The 22,640-nt window shown below is 47.9% G+C and overlaps 2 protein-coding genes across 2 annotated transcripts; one reads left to right on the top strand and one right to left on the bottom strand.

Annotated features, from left to right (window-relative positions):
• Positions 1-464: 464 nt before the first annotated feature.
• On the top strand, positions 465-12,988 carry LOC119842655 (killer cell lectin-like receptor subfamily B member 1B allele C). Its single transcript, XM_043497169.1, has 6 exons — positions 465-616; positions 4,925-5,023; positions 9,068-9,217; positions 9,741-9,895; positions 10,580-10,692; positions 11,875-12,988. The coding sequence occupies exons 1-6, from the start codon at positions 544-546 to the stop codon at positions 11,987-11,989; spliced, it is 705 nt and encodes a 234-aa protein (XP_043353104.1). The 5' UTR covers positions 465-543; the 3' UTR covers positions 11,990-12,988.
• A 1,228-nt stretch (positions 12,989-14,216) lies between these two features.
• LOC119842445 (C-type lectin domain family 2 member D-like) lies at positions 14,217-19,823 on the bottom strand. Its single transcript, XM_038370560.2, has 5 exons — positions 19,684-19,823; positions 18,946-19,038; positions 18,296-18,474; positions 16,614-16,717; positions 14,217-14,405 (listed from the first exon to the last, which is right to left on the bottom strand). The coding sequence occupies exons 1-5, from the start codon at positions 19,769-19,771 to the stop codon at positions 14,252-14,254; spliced, it is 618 nt and encodes a 205-aa protein (XP_038226488.1). The 5' UTR covers positions 19,772-19,823; the 3' UTR covers positions 14,217-14,251.
• Between the last annotated feature and the right edge of the window lie 2,817 nt (positions 19,824-22,640).

Here is a 22,640-nt window from a genome sequence, read left to right as displayed (position 1 = left end):
GCATAGCAGCCTCTGGGACAGAGACAGGAAGGAAGAAATCAGCCGTGATGTGCCATCTACCCAACACCGTTTCTTTTCACAGGAAGCATCTGTACAAGAGCTTGATGATCCCAAAGCTGTGGAAAAGGGAGAGGGGGAAGGTCTGGACTAAGCTGCTCCCAGCAGGTCTGGGAAATACCCATTGTAATTTTATTTCCACGCTCTTTCTCAATTTTTATGCAGCAAAAAATGTTTGCCCCCCCGCAGCTCGCAGAGCTGCTGTTTACAGGAAAGCATGGGGGCGTCTGGAAGCCAATTAATTCAATGCCTCCCAGCTCTGCAAGTGCAAATGCCTTGATTGAAACGACACGATCGGTTCAGTCCTTAGCCTTAAACGGTGAAGGGAATCCACAGAGCGGTGATAGGAAAGAAATTCAATAGCTTCTGATAGATAAGACTTCCTGGCTTTGGATGTGTTGTTCATTTTGTTTTATGCACAATCGGTGGTTCTCCTGATTCACAGCCCTGCTTACTGGTGTGCTCTCTTCTCGGGCTGTACATGCCATGGCTGGGGACGTCGTCTATGCTGACTTAGACATCCCGGGAGCCCGCTTACCTCGTTCATCTCAACCCCACAGTGAGTGTGTTCTTACTTCCTACTTTTGTGCTAAGACTGGGATTTTCAGGTACATCTCCCGGTTTTTAACTGGAGAGGAGTGTACAGAGATGGGGTCTAGAACAGAGGCACTAGTTTGTGTAATGTAGAGTCATAGAAATGTAGGAGTAGAAGGGACCTTGCTGGTTCATGTGGTCCATCCCCCCATGCTGGACAAGACCAAATCTGGGCCTTGGGTCTAGCCGAATAAATGACTATTTATTAGTTGATACGTATAGTATAGTATATTTTAAACTTTGTACTGTGTCAATGTAAATGTCTCCCAGGCCGTTTCAGAGCTCATTGTAGTCTTAGCACAGAAAGACAAGCAGAGTATAGTTTTTCCAGAGTATCCTTAATGCTTATTTTAGTTTATTATTTACAGACTTGGAGTGGAAACAAGTTAATGCTGTAAGTGACAATGTTTCCTGCCGAGTGTCTCTAGAATAATGGTGTAGGTAAAGGCTGTCTCGGATTCTCAGGGTCTAGTCTGTGCCCCTTCAGCATCCCAAACCCCCAGGGTTCACGCAGTGCCACAGCAGTTCATGGACCCCAAGACTGGGTCTTTGGGCACACATGATCCCTGCCACAAATCCAGCCAAGCCAGAGCCCTGTGGGTGGCTTGTTCTGTATCCTTCCAAGGGCACAATGCACTCAGGGAGTATTTGCAGTGATGCAGGCAGCCTTTTCAGAACACGGTAACCACTTATTAGTTACCTGGCTACAGACTCTGAACATCCTTGGGTTGGCAAAGAAGCAAAAGTTACATCATCGTCCATCCTGGCCAAGCCAGTGCTATGAACCAGCCAAGCTGCAATGGATTTCATCTCTGGCTCTCTCTCTGTCCCTTTGTCCTCCCCAGGGGAGAGCTTCTCAGTCCCTGCATAGGGAAGTCCCTATTCCAGCCACTGAGCACCATTTTCCCTTTTGTTTTCCAGCTCTGTTCACATGTCTCACCTGATGTAGTTTCCTGCTCTTAGGCATTGATGGTTCAGTCCTTGGGACTTCTCTCTGAACCTTCTGTTGATCTGAGTCAGTTTCAGCCAGTGCATTAAGGACCCAATTCATTCCAGCCAGGCAGCGAGGTGACACACACACCCGTGTCTCCTGCACTTTTCCGGGAGCAATGTTAATTGCCCTCCTGCTGACACATTGATGGCAATGCAAAGTTCAGAGGAAAACTGAGGCATGCATAAGAATCATGAAAATATTACAAATTTTTCCCACTTTGTCACAGAAGGGATGAAAAAAAGCTTCTACGGTTGCGTTTGGAGAAGAATGAGCGAGAATGAGCATTGAGATTCGGGATGCTCAGAGAGTGAATTTAAATGTATTATTTCAGAAAGCAGGGCAAAGACGCTGCTCTCATTTAAACCAGTGTAAACCCAGACTAACTAGTTCTGGAGTCACTGTGGATTGACACCACGGTCACTGAGATCAGGATCCAACCCCGACTCCATTGACTGCAATGAGGTCACTCCGGATTTACACCAGGATCAGTGAGATCAGAATTTAGCCCTGAATCCTTCAGATAAGAAGCTTACATTTGCAACAGAGACATTTCACTGGGCTAACAGAGAATGACATGGGCTAATGTAGATGGACATTCTTTCCTTTAGAAGAAGTGGCTGAGAGTACAGCCCAGTGGTTCTCAAATATTTTCCTTTTTGGAAACTGATGTATTAGGTCCCCACCCAGTTCCAGTTCAGCGCTTCCACACTTGGTTACATGAACCATTAATCACAGAATCGTAGAATCATAGGTTTGTAAGGGACCTTGAGCGGTCCATCTAGTCCAGTCCCCTGCACTCGTGGCAGGACCAGCATCTTTTATAACATCCCTGACAGGTGTTTGTCTAAGCTGCTCTTAAAAATCTCCAGTGATGGAGAATCCACAACCTCCCTAGGCAATTTATTCCAGTGCTTAACCACCCTGACAGTTAGGAAGTTTTTCCTAATGCCCAACCTAAACCTCCCTTGCTGCAGTTTAAGCCCATTGCTGCTTCTCCTATCCTCAGAGTTAAAGGAGAACAATTGTTCTCCCTCCTCCTTGTGACAACCTTTTAGGTCCTTGAAAACTGTTATCATGTCCCCTCTCGGTCTTCTCTTCTCCAGACTAAACAAACTCAGTTCTTTCAATCTTCTCTCATAGGTCATATTTTCTAGCCCTTTCATCATTTTTGCTGCTCTTCTCTGGACCCGCTCCAATTTGTCCATATCTTTCCTGAAACCTGGCGCTCAGAACTGGACACAATACTCCAGCTGAGGCCATATCAGCATGGAGTAGAATGGCAGCATTACTTCTTGTGTCTTGCTTACAACACTCCTGTTAATACATCCCAGCGCGATGTTAGGTTTGAGGGGTTTTTTTGTTTTGTTTCTTTGTTTTTTGCAACAGTATTAAACTGCTTACTGATGCTAGGTCTGAAATAAATAAAAATCCCTAGATCTTACCTGGGGCTTTTCTCCCCTAGATTTCAAAGTGCTTTACAATGGTCAGTATCGTTATCCCTGTTTTACACATGAGGAAACTGAGGCACAGAGCAAGAAAATGACTTGCCTGGCATCACCCAGGTGGTCAGTGCGATAGCTGGGAAAGAACCGTGGTTTCCTGCATCCCACTCCACCGGTCCATCCACTAGGCCGATAAAACAAAATGAAAGTGACCTTGGTTTAAAGCCACCCCCTCCATGTTCTCTCTCAGCAGTTGATTTCCTCTCCCGGGGCTAGGGCATTACATTTATTCACTCTGACATTTTCTCCAGCTGCTGGCAGCCCCCAGGGCTCTGATCTAGTTTAATCAATTATGTCCCCATCCAATTTTGGTGTCGTCTGCTGATTTGATGTACAGTGTTAATCAGCTGTGATAAGGACACAGGTAGAGCTGTTTAGTTTTGGTGTTTGTTGCCATAATCTTGTTTTCTGGACTGTTAAATGTAAGACGCCTGGCTGGGGTGTGAAGGAATTTGAGAAGGAGGATTTTGAAAAGCAAGAGACACCCTCTGTTGTTTCTCTCACAATGACTCTATTTTTGCTCTTTGTGGTTTTCTTTGGTCTTGGATAAAAACCTTATCCCTTTGGCTGAGAGGTAGCCAGATTCACAGCCTGCCAGGCCAGCTTTCCTCTGCCAGAGCCCAAAGAAACCGCTGTCATGCCTCTGTCCCTCTCCAGGGATTCACAGAGATCAACACCTTGATTCAGCTGCTTCTCACTAGGGTGGCCAACCCTCCAGGATTGTCCTGCAGTTTCCAGGAATGACAGATTAAATTTTAGTTCATGTGATGAAACCTCCAGGAATACATCCAACCAAAACTGGCAACTCTAGGAGTGCCAGAATGGGGGGGGGGGGGCGCTAGAGGACCATAAGGGCGAGCGACAGGGCAGGGAGCAGAGAGGAGTGAACCGGGGACGGGGTCTTGGGAGGAAGAGGCAGTGGAGGAGCAGGGCCTCGGGGGAAGACCCAACACACTGCCAGCTAGTCATAGGCTGACACAAAGGTTCAGGGACAGACACATTCTCCCACAATACGCTGCAGAACAATTGCTATTGTTTTACTACTTCATGATAACATTAGGGGGTGCATAATTCTGCCCAGGCAGTTTCAGGGATGCTCTTAAAATGGACATTCACTGACAGACAGCTGTATGGTAGCCCCCAGAATCATGATTTATTTATCGTTCGATGAGCCAAGGTAGGGTGGTCTGGTGGCTAAGATGCTGGACTGTGATTCTAAAGATCTGAGCTTGCTCTGCGGTAGACTTCCTTTGTGATCATGTGCAAGCGGCTCCAGTCTCTCTGGACCTGAGTTCCCAGCTGTAAAATCAAGGTGTCAGTACTTCTCTACTACATAGGAGTGCTGCGAGCAGTTGCGGGGAGAGTATTTGCTGGTGCAGTATAGATTGGCGCGCCATCCTCTTGCAGGGGTTTCTGGACAAGCTTTTAAGGAGAATAACAAGGAGTTTGGTAAAAAGAAAAGGAGTACTTGTGGCACTTTAGAGACTAACAAATTTATTAGAGCATAAGCTTTCGTGAGCTACAGCTCACTTCATCGGATGCATTTGGTGGAAAATGCAGTCTCCATGCATCTGAAGAAGTGAGTTTTTTACCCACCAAAGCTTATGCCCAATTAAATCTGTTAGTCTTTAAGGTGCCACCGGACTCCTTGTTGTTTTTGTAGATACAGACTAACACGGCTATCCCTCTGACACTTGTTTAAAAGAGAATGTAAATCATCAAGTAATTGCAATATTTCCTTTTTTATTATAATTTCCCCAAATACTGAATTGGCCAGATTTCCATCAGTGTCCGCACTGGCATCAACTTGTCTTGAAGATCGGAGCTGCTGGGTACGTTGTCCTGCTGATGACACTCATAGTGCTGAGTGTTTGGGGTAAGTCGCTCCACGCCAGTTATTCACTAGCAAGCATACCACAGGCAGTTAGATCACAGTAATACCTATCGTTAGGCATTTCTATTACAAGAGACATTTTTTGGTTCTTATAATTTCCCCCAGTTTTCACATTTTGAGCTGAATTTTCCCCTGGTCATTCTTAGCAATATTTTTTAAAAAGTTTGAGTAAAAGTAACTTAGATGTTCTTGGATATGACAAAAGTTGAGAGGGGAAAATAAGCTTGTGACTTTTTTTTTTTTGGAAGTTGTGTGACAGTTGTGTGACATTTGCCATAGAAATGAGTTGGGAACCAGAGAACCAGCTCCCCTAGGAATTGGGCAGCCCAGAACTGAGACATTATATTTTATTGCAATTTATGTTTTAGTTTTAAAATTAGTTAAAAGAGCTACTCTTCTAAGCAGCAGTTGTTTTTAATGTCCTAGAAAAAAGATTTCCGGCTAACACAAGGCATTGAAACAAACTTGCTATTGTCGTTAGTACTCAGGGCTTTTCTGATTTTCTTGCTCAATGTGTCAAATGGTTTCATAACAGCAAACAGGAGACACATCTAACAAGGAAATAAGATAAGCGCTCAAGCTGTTTAAGACAGCCGGTAGCTGCTGCTTTCAATAATTTTAAAAAGAAAATGAAATGAAAAGAAATTGAAAAATAGAACCAAATATAAAAACTCAATAAACAATTTAATGATAAAGTTAGTAAAAATAAAAATTTGATTTCAAAATTTTGAAATATTTCAGCATTTCATTTTGAAATTTTCCAATGCAATTGTTTTGATTTTTTTTCCTAAATGATTTTTTTTTTAAATTTCCACTCCACAGAAAATTGTGAAATTTCTACTTTTTGTTCCAAACAATTTTGGAATGAAAATGTCATCATAATGCAGTGACACAGAAATTTGAATGTTAACTCACTCTACTCATCAGTTTGGGGGAGACATTTAAAAGTTCTAAGACTTGAATATCTGGTTCACCAACATTCCTTTCAGTGGTTCCTTAAAATTTTGATTTGGGGAAGTTCTAAGGATTTGTTGTTGCTGTTTTTTTAATAGTTCAGTTATCACGCATAGTGATTTTTGTTATACTAGGAGGATGATTTTTAATAGCAGATCTGCTCTCTCAGCACTTTGCTTGCAGATGGAATTTAAATGGAATTTCTCCGATGCCAACACGGAGGGTTTCCCCAGTTTAAGTAAAGGTGTGAACTTAAACAAATTTAGTTAAACTGACACAACCCCAGTTGTTGATCCTCTTATTTTGGCTTAACCTGATTGGGAGCAGATTTAAGCAAAACTGAAATAAGAGCATTGCTAAGAGTGTTAGTGATGATCATGTAGTATTCAGGCCGGTCTATTTGCCTGAGGTAGGAGTCGAGGCAGTCTTCAAGTGCACGCTTGTTTTATTATACTCCCATTCTATCCAGAAACACTTTAGCTTTATCGCTTCTCTCTCTTTTCACCCCGTCTGCGTGTGGGCAGATGTAACACACAGTGTCTTTGTTCTTTGTTCACACATATTAGTAAGAATATAAAAATATCAAAAGGCAAATGGGCAAACAACTCAAGACCCCACATTCTATCTCAGGCAAATATACAGGCCTGAATACTACATTATCATTACTAACACGCCTAAAAGGCATTCCCACTAATTAAACCAGTGCAAGTTTGTGTGTGGACAAGGCGTGTATAATCCGTAAGCATTGCATAGGCTCTACACATGCATGTGCAAGAAGGCTAAGGAGCATTTCATTTCTGATGTGAAGATGCACTTGGGATAAGGTAGAGGTTCGAAGGAACTCACCTCAATCTCCGTGATCAATAATTGCAGGCAGTGAATTACATAGGGCTGTTTAGAAGCTCAGCTCCTTTTAATGCTCAAAATTGTGCACACAATGAGGCAGGGCTCCACCACGGTGCCCATTTTGTGCAAGGTGGAAGAAAACAGTAAGTATCCCATAACAGAATAGCTTTGTTATATTTCAGGGGGGTTGTTTTGGTTTTTTTTTAAACTCAGGCAATGCCATCGAAAGATTACAAGGACCTTATTGAGGTGGCAAAGTCAAGCACTCAGAAAGTAGGAAATGCCAGCAACACCTGTACAAAACCTGAATTCAGCCCCCCTGGTGTGTTGGCATCATGATAATTACATGCACATGTGCTGTTTTTTTCCCATGGAACCCCCGTGCCTCAGCCAGTGTACAGGCTGGGCAGTGCTCACAGCACCTGTTGTAAAGGTGTAGGTCCAGAAATCAGAAGAGGTTATGCAAATGATGCAATGACCTGATTTGCATAAATCGTCGCTCTCCCGCAATGATTTCCACCCCTCTGATGCACCCCTTTCTAACTGGCACCTCCTTGCTTAAATTCCCCCCTCTATCTCTGACTGGGGGCTGGTTGTGGGGGGGGGGGCTAAGGAGAGAGCCCTGGGAAACCCGTAGGAGTCCCTATGTTTTCAGATCCTAGAGCGGTTTTCCAATATTCTAACCATAGAGACTTTGCCTAGAGCAGGGGTGGGCAAACCTTTTGGCCCAAGGGCCACATCGGGGGTTCGAAACCGTACGGAGGGCCAGGTATGGAAGGCTGTGCCTCCCCAAACAGCCTGGCCCCACCCCCTATCTGCCCCCTCCCACTTCCCGCTCCCTAACTGCCCCCCCAGGACTCCATCCCCATCCAACCCCCTCTGCTCCCTGTTCCCTGACCTCCCCGATCCCTATCCCCACCCCCGCCCCCTGACAGCCCCCCCAGGACTCCAACGCCTATTCAACCCCCCCACATTCCCCGTCCCCTGACCGCCCCCTCCCAGGACCCTCCACCCCTAACTGCCCCCCCAGGACCTCACCCCCTATCCAACCCCCTGGCTCTCTGTCCCCTGACTGCCCCGACCCCTATCCACACCCCCGCCCCCTGACGGGCCCTCCCGGGACTCCCACGCCTATCCAACCCCCCCTGTTCCCTGTCCCCTGACTTCCCTCCGGGACCCCTGCCCCTTATCCACACCCCCCCCCGCTCCCTGCCCCCTTATCATGCCACTCAGAGCAGCAGGAGCTCGCAGCCCCACAGCCCGGCTGGAGCCAGCCATGCCGCCGGGCTGCCCGGCAGGAGCAGCGGGCCAGAGCGCGGGTGGCGCAGCGAGGTGAGGCTGCGGGGGCAGGAGAACAACGGGGGAGGGACCAGGGGCTAGCCTCCTTGAACGGGAGCTCAAGGGCTGGGCAGGACGGTCCCACAGGCCAGATGTGGCCCTGGGCCGTAGTTTGCCCACCGCTGGCCTAGGGCACTTCCCACATAAATATCCATTCACCCAACTCCCCAGCTCAGTGACAGTGGGAGACAGAAGCAGGTGCTGAAGAGGTGATGCCTGAAATCCGGAGTGATCCAGCCAACCCAGGAAACTGAATGGCTCCGGTGCTGAGTGCAAGAGGCAGCTGTGCAATACGCAGCCCCTTGCTTCTCACACACCGCCCACCATCCAACCCCTTCAGTGAATCAAAAGCCACCCCGCATCCCTGCCACAGTCACCATCCAATCTGTGCACTGAATAAGGCCAGGGTTCTGTGTGTTCAGCTTGCGTATCATACTAACACAGAGGCACCAGGGAGGCAGAGGTGAAGTTGCACAAGCAAGCTTCCCCGAGACATTTGCCTAACTTTTGAGAGCTGCCCTCTGCAACCTCCGTGGTCTTTGAACGTAGAAAAAGCTAGGGAATTGTTGGAATTTTCTTGCTCGTTTTCACACCTGTTACACTTGCCAGTGAACAACTTAACCATTCTCAACGGCAGGACAAAATGAAACAGACAGGATCCCAGTGCCTGAATTCACCTGAACAGCTCATGAAGGCCTTGCCTTTGTTACACAGATAGGAAAAGTGAGAAGGAGCTGAACGGTTGTAGCGAAAGAGACGCCCAGTCTATCCATTTCTTTCAGTCCCCCCTGCCTCTTTCCCTGGTACAGTCACTAGACGCTACCGAATGAGGTGTAATTTACAGACCCGCATTCGTAATGTTTTAAAGCACATTACGTTGTGCTGAAGTTTTTCAGGGCTCCTCAGGGAGTGGACTGGCCCCTGAAGGCAATGTGGTCTCCGAGAGACCCAGAAATGAAAGTAAATGTGTCGCCAGCCTGGAGAAATTGTCTCACCTGAAACAGCACCTGTGTGACCCACCCCAAAGCCGATCAACAGGTAACATCACAGGCATTGACTTTCATTTTTCTGGGTAGCTGCATCTTCAGTGGTTTGTTATTTAACCTGTTTTCCTCCAGGCTGTTTGTGGGACCTGCTTTTAGCCATTCGCTCCCCGCCCCAAAGCCCCTGTACTGGTATGAGAGCTTAGCAGAAATGGAAATTTCTGTTCCGTGGGAGATTCCAACCCTTGGGAATTTTTGTTTTCATCCGACTCAGAATCAAGAGCGGAATTCTTGACATTTCCTGGGAAACAAAAATTCCAAACAATTTTGATCCAGGACCGTTGCAATATTTCGGTTTGATAATGTCAACCCCCCGACCCTCTCCCCCGAGGCCCCACCCTCGCTCTCTCTCTTCCTGTCCCTACTCCACCCTCTCCTCGATGCCCCCGCCCGCTCACCATTCTCCACCCTCCTCCAAGCCCCTCCCTGACCTGCCAAACAGCTGATCAGCAGCTACAGTAAGTGCTACAGTAATACAAACAACTCATTAATGATGCTCTTTCCAGTTCCCCCTCCAGAGGGCTCCAGGTGTGTATTTTGCCCCAGGGACTGGCTGCCGTACAAGGGAAAATGTTACTGGGTGTCTAAAGAAACTAGAATGTGGAACAGCAGCCGTGATGACTGCTTAATGAAGAGCTCTCGTTTACTGGTGACCCACGACCAGGAGGAGATGGTAAAGTTAATTTTCTTACAGGATATTGGAGCACTGCGCCATAATAAACCAATGTGGGAAAATGTAGTTCCAACCCCCCCACCCCTCCTCCGGTAAGCTAGTGGATATTTTGTTTGAAGGTCAGCGGCTGGGAGTGCCAAGATCCCAAGTGTGGTATGTACGGTTGCCCATTTGGGTAATATTTAAAAACCTGACGCTCCTGCAGGAGTGCTGGAACCTCCCTGCCCTGCCTCTCCCTCCCCCGAGGCTCTGCCCCACCTCTTCCTCTGAGGCCCCACCCCCATCCACTCCTCTACCCCCATATCCTCTGTTGCTCGCTGCTTTTCCCCTCCAGCCCCATGCCTGGGTCAGGAGGGACTTGTCTGCAGAGCTGGGGATGGGAGCTGCAGCCACCTAACGATGGGAGGAGACAGCCCAGCCTGAATAGGGGCTGGTGCGGGTGATGATCCCCGCCTCCCCTGCTCACAGTAACTGGACTTGGATTGTCCTGTCGGTAGATCTGACCGGACACTGTCAGGTCCCCTTTTCGAGCAGACTTTCCCATCAAAAACCAGGCACCTGGTCACCCTATCAGGTTGTTGTTATGTGTTGGATTTTTATTGCCCTTGGATTAACACCGAAGCAGACTTCAGAGAATGAGAGTACCATTTATTCACCTAGATGCCTGTCTCGTCCACTTTACAGGATTACATACACACAATTACAACCGAGAAAAATTCTCTTTGGATTGGATTAAACTTTAAATCTCCCAAGAGGACGTGGATTTGGGTAGATGGCTCCCCCTTCAATAGAGACCTGTGAGTTTCCTAATGTTTTTACGATTTGTGTTTGCAAACAATCTTACTGCATCATTTGCAGATTCAGAAGCCAAAAATGTGACACTTCACTTCCTTTGAAATTATTACCGTATGGGAAAGCCCAAGCCTTATGCATTCTCCACCCTTTTAATGCATTTAGGGTTTTTGTCTTTGTCTTCTGGTTTTCGGGGTCATGTTTTCAATCAAAAGGAAGGGTAGAAACTTTGTTTTTTAAAAGGCAAACTGAGATTCTCCCATAATCACCTGACTCCAAGAGCTGAAACTTAAAGAAAAGCACGAAATAGCATGAGACTGGCAGTAATACTGCAAGCGTTCATAGGGCTGCAGAAGAGAAGGTCACAACATGTGTCAATGGAAAGGTTTGGGGGTTTGTGTGTATTTCAGGTGTCGCAATAACCAGAGAGCCAGGTTCAACATAACCTGATGTTCAGGTGAGAGCAAAGCATCTCTTCTAAAACAGTTTGGTTTGAGCCACACTTGCAGATTCTAGGAACTTCAATTAAAGCCCTGTATCGTGGACACAGTTAGGTGCCCTAAACCATTACAGCGTATTCCCATACAGGAGTAGCTATGCCAATATATGCACTTTTATTCCGGTGGGTACATCTACACGTAATACGCTATCTTCAGTGTAGCCACTACCTACGCTGACAGGAGGGAATTCTCCTGTCAGCATAGTTAATCCACATCCCCGAGAGGTGGCGGGCAGGTGGACAGAAGAATTGCTTTCTCAACCTAGCGCTGTCTGCACCGGCAGTTAGGTCAGGATAGCTACGTCTCTCAGGGGTGTGGATTGTTCACACCCCTGTTAGATCTAGCTGTACCAATATAAGTCCCTAGTGTAGGCCAGCATCTAGGCTCCTAACTCCCATGGATTTCAGTATTTAGATGGAAGGGATTAGGCCCTAACTTCCATTGAAATTGGTGGTAGTTCGGAGCCTAACTACCGTTGAGGATCTAGGTCTGAGTGACTTGACAAAGGCCATGCAGGGAAATTTGTGGCAGAGACTAGAACCAAGTGCTGATCTCCTGAGGCTCAGCCCAGTGCATTAACAATAAGGCCAGCCTTCCCTTTGAAATGGGGGGGGGGAAGGAAGTGACAGCATCCTGCCCCACAGCAGTCTAAACACATCGGTAATGACTGGCTCTTTGATTCCGCAGCGCAGGGAAACCCAGTGGAAGGGACTGCGGGGTGTTAAAAAGAAACCAGATTGCGTTGGAAACCTGCAGTGCTGAATTAAAATGGATCTGCCAGAAAGACGCGCTCCTGATCTAAGCAAGACCGTTGCAGAACTGACAGAGAAAAGGTCTTCTGTCTGGGTCTGCCCCAAGATTATTGTAAGGGCTTTGTAACTTCCTTTGTTCCACTGTTTGATGCATCTGGGGCAGGATCCCAGCTGATGTAAATCAGCGCGGCCTCGTTGGCAGAGCTGTGGGCCAGCTTACACGAGATGGGGATGTTGCTGACACTGAGGTGACCCCCGATGGTTGATTCACTGCTCCAGCTGCATGTTCTCCTGCACGGCTCTTTCCCCATCCTGCTTCTCTCTCTTGCTGAGATTCCTGGTGGGGACTGGACCCTGCTGTCAACCTGGGTTGTTTAAGTCCGGTGCTCACTAAACGCCTCTGAGCAGGATTAGGTGGTATGGTGCGTACTGTAGTAGGAAGAGGCCCTGAACCATAAGCCCATGTACCAGAGGTCCGGTATGAGGCCTAAGGCCTGGGCTAAAGTGGTCAAAACTTTGCTGACATGAAGCAAAATCAGATTGTAAGCAAGAGGCAGGCCCTGCTCACACAAACACATTCCAGGGTGGTACCAGAACACCTCGATACCAGCACATTGCCCACAGATATCAGCAACACACTGACCCTTCTTAATGACAAAGTCAGATAACAACATGATGAACACAGATGTTTTGTTCAAACCAACACGTACAAGGTACATGGTGGCCCCTGAATATGTCAGGGGGTGGCACCCTGATACATCAGAAGTGATACATAACTTGTTTGTATCTGTGTATAAAGATGTATCTCAGAGACTGTCTTTGTCCGGTCTAGGGGACAGCGGAAAGTCCTGCCACCAGCTGAGCTAGTCCATCGCAACGGGCATACAGGTGTTAGCGTACCTGTAATCGTCAAGCCAGGGCATTAGGACTGTGCTTTATTGACAATAAACCTGACCAAGCGCCTTCGCACCTTAATGGATCGTGTAGTCATTGAGTGGTTTGCTCGAGGTTGGCTATGCCAGCTGTCTGCGCAGAGCTGGGATGGCACACAGGGAGAACACACACACGCAGCCAAACATCTAACCCAACTACACCTACAATGGTACTCAGTGTCACTTGTGGATCCCCTCAACCTCCCTGTCGTTTTTGGCACTCGCTCTCTTCAGGTACATTTAACTCCAGACTCTGATCCTGGAACCCATTAAAAAAATAGATTGTCTGAAAAGTCTCCCGTCACCACCCTGAGGCACAGGTCACTTGCTGAAGGATTCTCTGCAACTTGAAGTCTTTAAACCATGATTTGAGGACTTCAATAGCTCAGACATAGGTGAGAGGTTTATTGCAGGAGTGGGTGGGTGAGATTCTGTGGCCTGCATTGTGCAGGAGGTCAGACTAGATGATCATAATGGTCCCTTCTGACCTTAATATCTATGAGTCTAAGCTGTGAGCTCTGAAGCAGGAGGGTTCAGATCCTGTGTAACTTTTTTCTAAGCAGCGAAAGTTCCTTGTTGCAGCATTGCCTGCCCAATCTGGTTTTGGGCTAGCTGCTGCCTCAGTTTCCCCTCTCTCCAGTGGGAATCTCCCAACTTTCCAGCCTCGCTTGGTTGTTGCAGGGACCTGGCCCTCCAGCTAAGTTGTAAAAGAAAATCCCACCCTTTCCAATGTCTCTGAGGACATAAACAAACAGAAAAGAATCTGCTACCCCAGCCTAAAGTTCTCCTCTGTCTTCTTTCCTCTAATTCGTCTGCCCATTAACTGAGCAAAGCTCTTTCCTAGACTCTCTCATAGCTCCGGCTGAGGTTCTTAGAGTCTCTACCAAGCATCAACCCCCAGAGCTTCTTACCTGGCATTTCCTATCTTCTGCTCCACAAGCTTCTCTCCTTTTACCACCCCTAGAGGCCTGAATTAGCCCCATGACTGCCTGTCATGTGACTTAGCTTGCCTCCCCAGGTGGAGAAAATAAGCAAAGTGTAACAGGTGCGGCTGGAACCCATCTCCCCTTAAAGGGCCAGCCATCCTATGATAGTCCCATTCTCCAGCTATATGTCCAGTCCTTCTTTGAATCTTGCTGAGCTCATAGCCTCAATAACATCTTGTGGCCAAGAGTTCCACAGGATAATTAAGCAGTGTGTCGATAAAAAAATTCTTTTAATCTATTTTAAATTTGCTGCCTTTCCATTTCATTGGCTGCCCTCTTGATTTGATTGATTTTTTACGTGGAATAGATGCCTACTGATCAGCTATGCATTACAAATGAGCGTAAGACAGTTTGCATATTTTGTTAGAACAATTTATTATTATTCTCGTGAGGGTTACTGTTTTGCCATCCCTTCCAGCCTGTTCTCTTTTCTTTTCCCATATCTACCAGGTCTAGCACAGATCCAGTTCTTCTCTGTCTCACAGCTTGACGAGCTGACACCTATGTCATTCAGATATGCACAGTTTCCTCCTCCCCTTACTTCGAACCTGCAACCAGAAGCCGTGGAGCTAGAATCAGTCCATAGCCAAGGCTAGTGTGTCCCACCCACAAAGAGGCATAAACTTGCGTGGATTTTGTTAAACTGGAGGCAGCCCCCTGCGTGGATGGATGCTGTGATTCTGGTTTAAGAGTGTTTTATTTTGTTTTAGTTTATACCAGTTCCCAGCTGACTGACGCTAAACCAGAATAAGCTATTTAAACTGAAAGAAGAATGTCCAGACAGCCTTTAGCACTGGTTTAACTAAACTGGTATAAAATCACCCCTCGAATCTAACGGGGGCTACTCTGCATGTAGACCAGCCCAGAGACAGACAGTGGAATTCTCTGCACCAAAGCAGAGCCTGAGAGGGAGTGTCTAACCTGTTCTTAAAAACCTCCCGCAACAGGGATTTCACAACCTCCCAGATAACCTCTTCCAGGGATTAACTACGCTGATAGTTAGAAGGTTAGGCCATGTCTACACTTGCATTTTATAGCACTCTAACTTGCTGGCTCAGGGGTGTGAAAAATCACAAGCACACCCTGATTGAGCACTGTAGCGATGGTCCCAGCACTCAGAGCTATTCCCCTCGTGGAGGTGGATTACACAGAGCGCTGGGAGAGCTCTCTTCCAGCCCTCACGCGTGACCACACTCACACATCAAACTTTGTAGTGTGTACACTTAGCCTTAGACAAATGCCTGTCAGGGCTGGTCTAGGTTTACTTGGTCCTGCCTCAGTGCAGGGAGCTGGACTAGATGACCTCTCTCAAGGCCCCTTCCAACCCTACATTTCTATGATTTTGATGATTCTATGAATGGAGTTTGTAATATGATGCTAAACTGTATCACACTGTTAAGCCACTAGATTGCGCCATGTGTCACATACCTTATTGACGCTAACCTCAGTCATACCTGGCCCAGTATTAAAGGATCCTACAGACTAACACGGCTGCTACTCTGAAACATACCTGGTGTGGGTGTCTATAAAGGACGCTCTGTAGCCAGTCCATACCCAGTACCAGAGCCTGGCCTGCTAGGGGCAGCCCTGCCACCTATCCTGTACACAAAGCACATGACAGAGCATGTTGGAGAGAGAGAACGGAGGGTGGATAACCGGATGCTGATCTTTAACAACTGCCGGTCAGGGATGTGAAACATGAAAACAGCCTGGCAGTAATGTGAAACAAAGCCCAGATGTGGGGAGGCGGGTTGGAACTGGGCTAAGGTGGTTGCCACCCAGAGCGTAACTTATTATTAATCAGGTTTATTAAGGTATTGCCTGAGAAGCAGAGGAGTGTAGGATTCAATTGCACTAGGTGCTGTACAAACACAGAGTCACTGACGTTCCCTGTCTCACAGCGCTGACAATTGACGTAGACCTGACAGACACAGGGCAGGGGTAGGAGTGGCACACACAGGTAGCGTGAACGATGGGATGGCAGCAAAGGGCATGGGAGTTTTTATTTATTTATTTTATTCGGTGGGTTAGTGAGGAGGGGCTCAGCTAAGAGGAAAGGGGGTGGAGAGGGAAAGGACAGAGCAGAAGAGGGGCAGGGGTGGCATGAAGCACCTGTGAATACATCTACACTGCAAATGAAGATGTCACTAACACCAGTGGGCATAACCATACTAACCTTAATCTAGCTAGCATGGGTAATAATCGCAGTGCCCAGGTGGCAGCATGGACGTCAGTGCGAGCTAGCCACAGGAGCACGTAGCCTGGATGCCTGGCATGCGTACACTCAGGTTGCTCACCTGTGCTGCCAGGCCTACCCCACGCTACAATGATACCTCCATCTGGGGTGCAGAAAGACCCTGCAACAGACTGGGGTAGAGACAAGGGTTGGAGCAAACAATCAGAGATGAAATCCTGGATGCACTGGGCCAGAGAGGCAGGTAAGGCTGCCAGCATGGTTTTGCTTTTCCATTCTAACCTAAAGACCTAAAATACTGTATTCCTGTTAACTAAAACACCTTAGCTTTCTCTACAAACCGCTGCTGGCTGCATCGGTCCCTCAAGGGGTGAAGTCTCTAAGCAGTCCCCCATGCCCCGTAACAAACTAAACCCACAAGGGGTGGAAATACTGGTTTTTCACCTGTTTTTGACCCATGTACGTTTGTTGGGTTGATCTCCATTGTTGATCTCTCTGCACTCAGCACTTCCAACACCAAGGACTTAGCACTGAGAAAATTTAGAGCCAGAAACAGACTCACCGGTTGTCAAATTCAGAACCATTGCCCCACTTCCACAACTGGCTGGGCTCCCTTCTGAGGCTGATCCAATGGTAAACGCTGCCTTTGTATCGCAGGAGGAATGTCTTCAAAACAAACAAAGGGAAAGCCTCTGTCTTTTTGTTTATTTATAAGCATTTTCACGGTGCTCATCCCCTGAGCACTAGCTGCAGTGAGCACCTCTGAGACTCTCCCGTCTCGGTTCAGTTCTAGCGTCTGCTGTACATAATGCTGCGTAACACACAGCCTTTAATGCTTGCCCAGAATTGAAGCTTTTTTTAAAAAAATAAACCCACTGAGCTTCCCAAGCCAACTCCTCTGCTCCGGCTCATAGGAGTACAGACAGATGCTGCTTTATGTTCTGGGCGGTTGTGCCATTTAGATTGGTGCTGCTTGGCTGGACGCCCCAGCTAAATGAAAACCTGACAGACTCCAGAGACAGTTATTGGTCTTGGGGCTTTAGCTGAAGTTCTGCTTTACAGGTGTTTGGGGAATTCTTGTACATTGTGGATGTCGGAGCATGTCTTGTGACAGGTATCACAACCCTCTGCAGTATCTTTGGGGACCACTGTATTGCATTATGAATGGTTTACGATTGCCACCCCGCCCATCACGTCTACCAGCATAGACAGAATCTATAATGCGGGGGGGGGTGGGGCTGGACTAGGCCCAAAGGCCCCCTGCTGGAGACCTCAGGGCTCTGCCACGCCCATCCCAGGAAAGGAGCAGCGGAGAGGCCCTACGAGCAGGCTAGAGTGGCTGCAGGGGAAGCAGCCAATCAAGGCCCAGGAGGGCCATATAAAAGGAGCTGCAGAGCAGAACAGCAGTTCGTTGCTGCTGGAAGCTGGAAAAGAAGTGACTGTGTACCTGGCTGGTTGCTAGAACAGAGCCAAAGACAGTTTGCTCGCAGAGCCTGGGGGAACAATGAAGGAGCTCCCGGCTGGCTGCAGACACTGAGTAGGGACTGAGCCGGTGGAGGGCTGTAAGATAGTGTGTCCAGGGAGGAAATCCTGGGGATACAGCCCCATAGCAGGGCTGGACTGGTTTAAAGGACGCAGACACTCCCAACCAGAGGGGGCGCTTGCAAGAGGTGGGTGCCAACTCTGTTACAGGAATATTGGAGGGAAAGTGTATTGCTCTGTGTAGGGGCTGGGGGTGCTGGAAGTCAAGGCTTTATTGTAAAGGGGAACAGCTCACTCTCTACAATGCCCAAGAGCCGGGCAAAATCAGACCATCTCTTCAGCCAGCCACTCCTCCCATTTGCCCATCCATATGGAACCACTGACTGTGCTGAGCTGAGCGGGGAATGAACCCCCTTCCATCTCCAGGAGATGAGCAGGGCTGGAGCTGTGTTTCCCCACTGAATTCCTGCTCGGAGAAAGAGTCGGGGCAGGCTGACAATGAGCCACTTCAATCACCACAGGCTGCAAAGCCCCAGCTCCAGCCAGGGACCTGGGAAAGATCATTCGCTCTGCCCTCCCGGCATGCGACACACAGGGGCCCCTCACGCTGCAGGGCCTGGGCGCTGTCCCATTGACTCACATGACAGATTCTGTCTAGGCTGTAAGACGTTCTGGGCAGGGTGTCAAACATAAGCCATTCATCATTGGCTCTGTCATGCCAAGGTCCATCTAGTGCACTCACAAAACACCTGGGTCTCTCACCATCTCCAGGCCGCTGTCAATTCCAGCCAGGGAGGCACTGTATGAAGAGCAGAAGCTCTTGCTGGCGGTCCAATTCCTTTCAACCTCGGAGAAGAAGTAGCACTGTCTTCGGTAGCCAACCCATCCATCCGGACATGATGGGACATCCGCATAATCCAAACATGACTTAGTGGTTCTGACTGAAACAGAGAATGTAACACAGGGGCTGTCCCCTCCTCATCTCTGTATCCAAGGGGAACAAGTAGGATAATCCCCTTAGACCAAGGCCTCAGAGAATCACCTAAGCAGCTCTGGCAATTGCTTGGACGCAGTGGTGGGCGGTGACGTTTTCAGTAAGGCAATTCCACACTCACATGCAGGACAAGACCTCCCCTTCCAAACGTTTAACAAATGGGGAGGGGGCACGGAAGATGCTCCTCGCTTGGGACGCCATTAGGTCCAGGGCCAGCATTAAAAAAGAAGTAGGAGGCAACTACAGGAGCTAAGAACTGGGAAGCTGTTTGGCTAAGCTTTCCCTAGTGGCTGCAGTGCTATGCTGGCTCCCCCAAACCTCGCGAGGACGTCACCTCCAGTCCCTGGAAACGTGCTCGAGCAGCTCCAGATCTGAACAGAAAATGCCGAGAGTGAATCCATAAGAGCTGCGCACTCACCTGCCAGGGTAGCCGTGGTAGCGATTAAACCCAAAATGAGGACTGTGACTGCCGCAACAATTGTAAATGCTGTAGTTTTCCCGAGTCTGTAACCTGAAAGAGACCAACATATGAACACTCCTGGGGCTGCTGCAGCGGGGAGGAATCGGAGTTATTTATTTACCATGGCCCAGTGCAGAGACAGAGGACAGTTTGCACACCCCCTAGTCAAGCAAATGGACAGTCACTAGCTTCTTGGTAGATCAGAGTTTGTAGCTGTCTCTGATCTACCCTGCACTGAATGTGGGATTATGAATTTCCTCCCAAGCTTTTCGACAGCAGTTATCACGGTAGTAACTCGGTGAGAGATTTAAACGAGTAACGATTATAGACCGGCATGGAACAAGCCAACCTGCTCCCTGTGCAGCTACGCTTTTGCCATCATGTCCCAGCAAAACAAACTGAGATATTCAGCCCTGAACCAGAGTGGGAGAGACAGGGCCACAGTCCCACATGGGTGCAGCTGGCAAGCCCACAAAATGCCACTGCACCCTGTTACACAGCCATAAGCGCCCAGCTGCAGGGAAAATTGTAGCAGTAGCTGCAAAGCAACCAGTGGTGCTCATAGGAAGCCAGTGGGGTGATCAGATCCCTGCTGCGTTCGCAGGCAGGCGTTTGGGCTGCTGCACCCAAAACTGAACATATGGCTTCATCTGCATAAGCCGCAGTGTTTCTCCCAGGCAAAGGGGCTCCACCTACCTGGTTCCTTTCCTCGCTTTTGGTCTCCATTGCTATTAAGGGGCACGTCTAGCTGCTGTTCCTTACAGATATCCAGGCCATTGTACATGCTTTGTCTTTCTGTGTCATTCTCGGTTAAAAAAAAAAAAAAAAAATCACAATTCTGCTTGAAGTCACAGTAACAATGAAGATGATGTAACTGAATGATTAGAGGGGGGGAATTCTCTGTGGTGTGTTTCCTTTGTGCATCGGACAGCAGCTTGTGTTATCTGCATTACATTAGGGCCCGGGTCTCTCTGTGCTACACGCGCCACACACAACTAACAAAGAGCTTTTCTCTTAGCAGTACGTCTTTCAAAGCACTTTCCGTTTTACTACTGACTTGAATCACAAGCAATGTACGAGGTCTCTTCCCCCCGCCCGTCTTCTCTTTGGTCTGAAACTCGTTGCAGTGCCCAAAAGAGGCTCAGTTTAGAGACCAGACCTGGCTCATTCCTATTCTTGGTGTCAATACTGCCTAGTACACCAGTGTGCGCTTAGATCCTCCCCTCCCACAACCCCAGTCTCTCCCTGTCCCTCCCCTCCCGCAACCCCTGTCTCTCCCCTCTCTCTGCCCCTCTCCACCCCTCAGCTAAATCACCCCTAGGCTTTGCAATATGATTCAAATCCCGCGCTCCCCACTCCCTAAATAATGAACAAGTATGAAAACCGGGCTCCTGCTCCCCACTTCGCTCTGATCCCGGAGAAGTGAACTTACCGAGTTCTGGGACTGAAAGAGAAAGAACAAATATAGTCACTGAACTATGTACAGCAAAACTCCACCCCCTATGCTGTTGCACTTTACAGGGTGGCCTACAAAGTAGCAGCTTAGCTACTTGGTGTTGCAGGCTGCAACTGGGAGACAGGCGTCAATTTTATTTTGGGGGAGAAAGGGAAGGCGGCAGAGTGAAGCACAACTGGCGTTGTGGATAAGGCACTGGCTGGACAACTGGATTTGGGTCCCAGCTCTGTCCCAGACTCCCTGTCTGACCATTAGCCTTCTATGAGGACAACAGCCCTGCTCTACCTCGCAGGGTAAATACAATAAAGATTGTGAGATACCGACAGTGGCAAGAAAAGTGCCATAGATGGAGAATTGTGTGGGTGATTGGGGGTTGTCTAAGAAGGAATGTTGTGACACAGTCTCATCCTTACTTGTTGGAAACAGCCCAGTTCAGTGAGGAAACCTAATATGGGGGAAAAGGCAATTTTCAATTCTCTGTTCCAAAAACACCAGCACAAATCCTGCGTCAGGGCAAAATCATGAGCTATGGCAGGGGCACAGTGCATGCTTATCATTGTATACAGAGCACCGAGGCCCCGCCTGAGATCAGGGCACCACTGTGCAAGGCGCTGAAGTTGTGCAAAGTGAGAGGCACTCCCTTCTCCAAAGAGCTTACAATCCAAACACAGCATCGTCTCTTGGCAATAACTGCAAGTAGCAGATCCCCTTGTAGATTCCAAAGCCAGAAGGGACCGTTCTGATCATCTAGTTTGACCTCTAGGATAATGCAGGCCAAAGACCTGCTCCGAAAATAATCCCTAGAGCCGAGCTTTTAGAACAACATCCAATCTGGATTTAAAAATTGTCAGTGATGGAGAATCCCTCAGGACCCTTGGTAAATTGTTCCAGTGGTTAATTACACTCACTGTTAAAAAATGTCTTGTTATTTCCAGTCTGAATTTGTCTAGCCTCAACTTCCAGCCATTGGATCATTTCAGACCTTTCTCTGCTCAATGGAAGAGCCCATTATTAAATATTTGTTCCCCATGTAGATACTGATAGACTGTAATCAAGTCACCCCTTAACTTTCCCTTTATTAAGCTAAATAGATTGAGCTCTTCTATAAGGCAGGTTTTCAAATCCTTCAGTGATTCTCATGGTCCTCTGAACCTTCTCCAATTTATCAACCACCTCCTTCAATTGTGGGCACCAGAACTGGACACAGGATTCCTGCAGTGGTCACACCAGTGCCGAACACAGATGTAAAATAATCTTCTGCTCCTACTCGAGATTCCCCTGTTTATATCTCCCAGGAGCGCCTTAGCTCCTTCAGTCACAGTGTCGGACTGGGAGCTCATGTTGGCTGATTATTCACCCTGACTCCCAAATCTTTGTCAGAGTCCTTGCTTCCCAGGGTAGAGTCCCCCATCTTGTATATATGGCCTGCATGCTTTGTTCCTAGGTATCTGACTTTATCTTTGGCCGTTTAAAATGTACGTTGTTTCCTTCATCCAGTTTACCAAGTGATCCAGATCTCTATCAGTGACTAGTCCTCTTCATTGTTTACCACTCCCCCAGTGCTTGTGTCACCTGCAAACTTTGTGAGTGAGGATGTTATGTTTTCTTCCAGGTCACTGATAAAATTGTTAAATAGTGTAGGGCCAAGAACCGATCCTGCAGGACCCCACAGGCAATGGATACGATTGGTGACAATTCCCCATTTACAATTACATTCTGAGACCTGGTGGAGGAGATAATATCTTTTATTGGACCAACTTCTGTTGGGGAGAGAGGCAAGCTTTCAAGGCACACAGAGCTCTTCTTCAGGCCTGGGAAAGGTACTCAGAATTGAAAACTTTGAGATCTATCATAGAAATGTAGGACTGAAAGGGAATTTGCTAGGTCATCTAGTCCAGTCCCCTGCCCTGAGGCAGGACTAAGTATTATCTAGCCCATCCCTGGCAGATGTTTGACTAACCTGCTCTTAAAAATCTCCAATGATGGAGATTCCACGACCTCTCTAGACAATTTGTTGCAGTGCTTTGTTCAGTTAGACAATCTCCACACACAAATGCTTAAGGAGACTCCACTCTCAGGTCAGTGCTAACCTGGAGTAAATCGGGGGGGGTCACTCTGGATTAACTCTGGGGCCACTGAGATCAGAATCCAGCCCTGACTGCAGTGGGGGTCACTTTACAATTACACCAGGGTCACT

The sequence above is a fragment of the Dermochelys coriacea genome, chromosome 14, assembly GCF_009764565.3.
Source record: "Dermochelys coriacea isolate rDerCor1 chromosome 14, rDerCor1.pri.v4, whole genome shotgun sequence".
NCBI lineage: Eukaryota > Metazoa > Chordata > Testudines > Dermochelyidae > Dermochelys > Dermochelys coriacea.
The sequence above is the reverse complement of the archived record's forward strand: the minus strand, read 5'-3'. Positions and strand labels throughout refer to the sequence as shown.

Coding starts and splice junctions, on each gene's coding strand:
- LOC119842655 (XM_043497169.1), top strand. CDS start 544: ATGGCTGGGGACGTCGTCTATGCTGACTTAGACATCCCGGGAGCCCGC. Junction 617..4,924: donor TCGTTCATCTCAACCCCACA/GTGAGTGTGTTC, acceptor TGAATTGGCCAG/ATTTCCATCAGTGTCCGCAC. Junction 9,896..10,579: donor CCCACGACCAGGAGGAGATG/GTAAAGTTAATT, acceptor TCCACTTTACAG/GATTACATACACACAATTAC.
- LOC119842445 (XM_038370560.2), bottom strand. CDS start 19,771: ATGTACAATGGCCTGGATATCTGTAAGGAACAGCAGCTAGACGTGCCC. Junction 16,718..18,295: donor TTGACAGCGGCCTGGAGATG/GTGAGAGACCCA, acceptor TTTGTTTTGAAG/ACATTCCTCCTGCGATACAA. Junction 14,406..16,613: donor GGTTCTGAATTTGACAACCG/GTGAGTCTGTTT, acceptor TTCTGGTTGCAG/GTTCGAAGTAAGGGGAGGAG.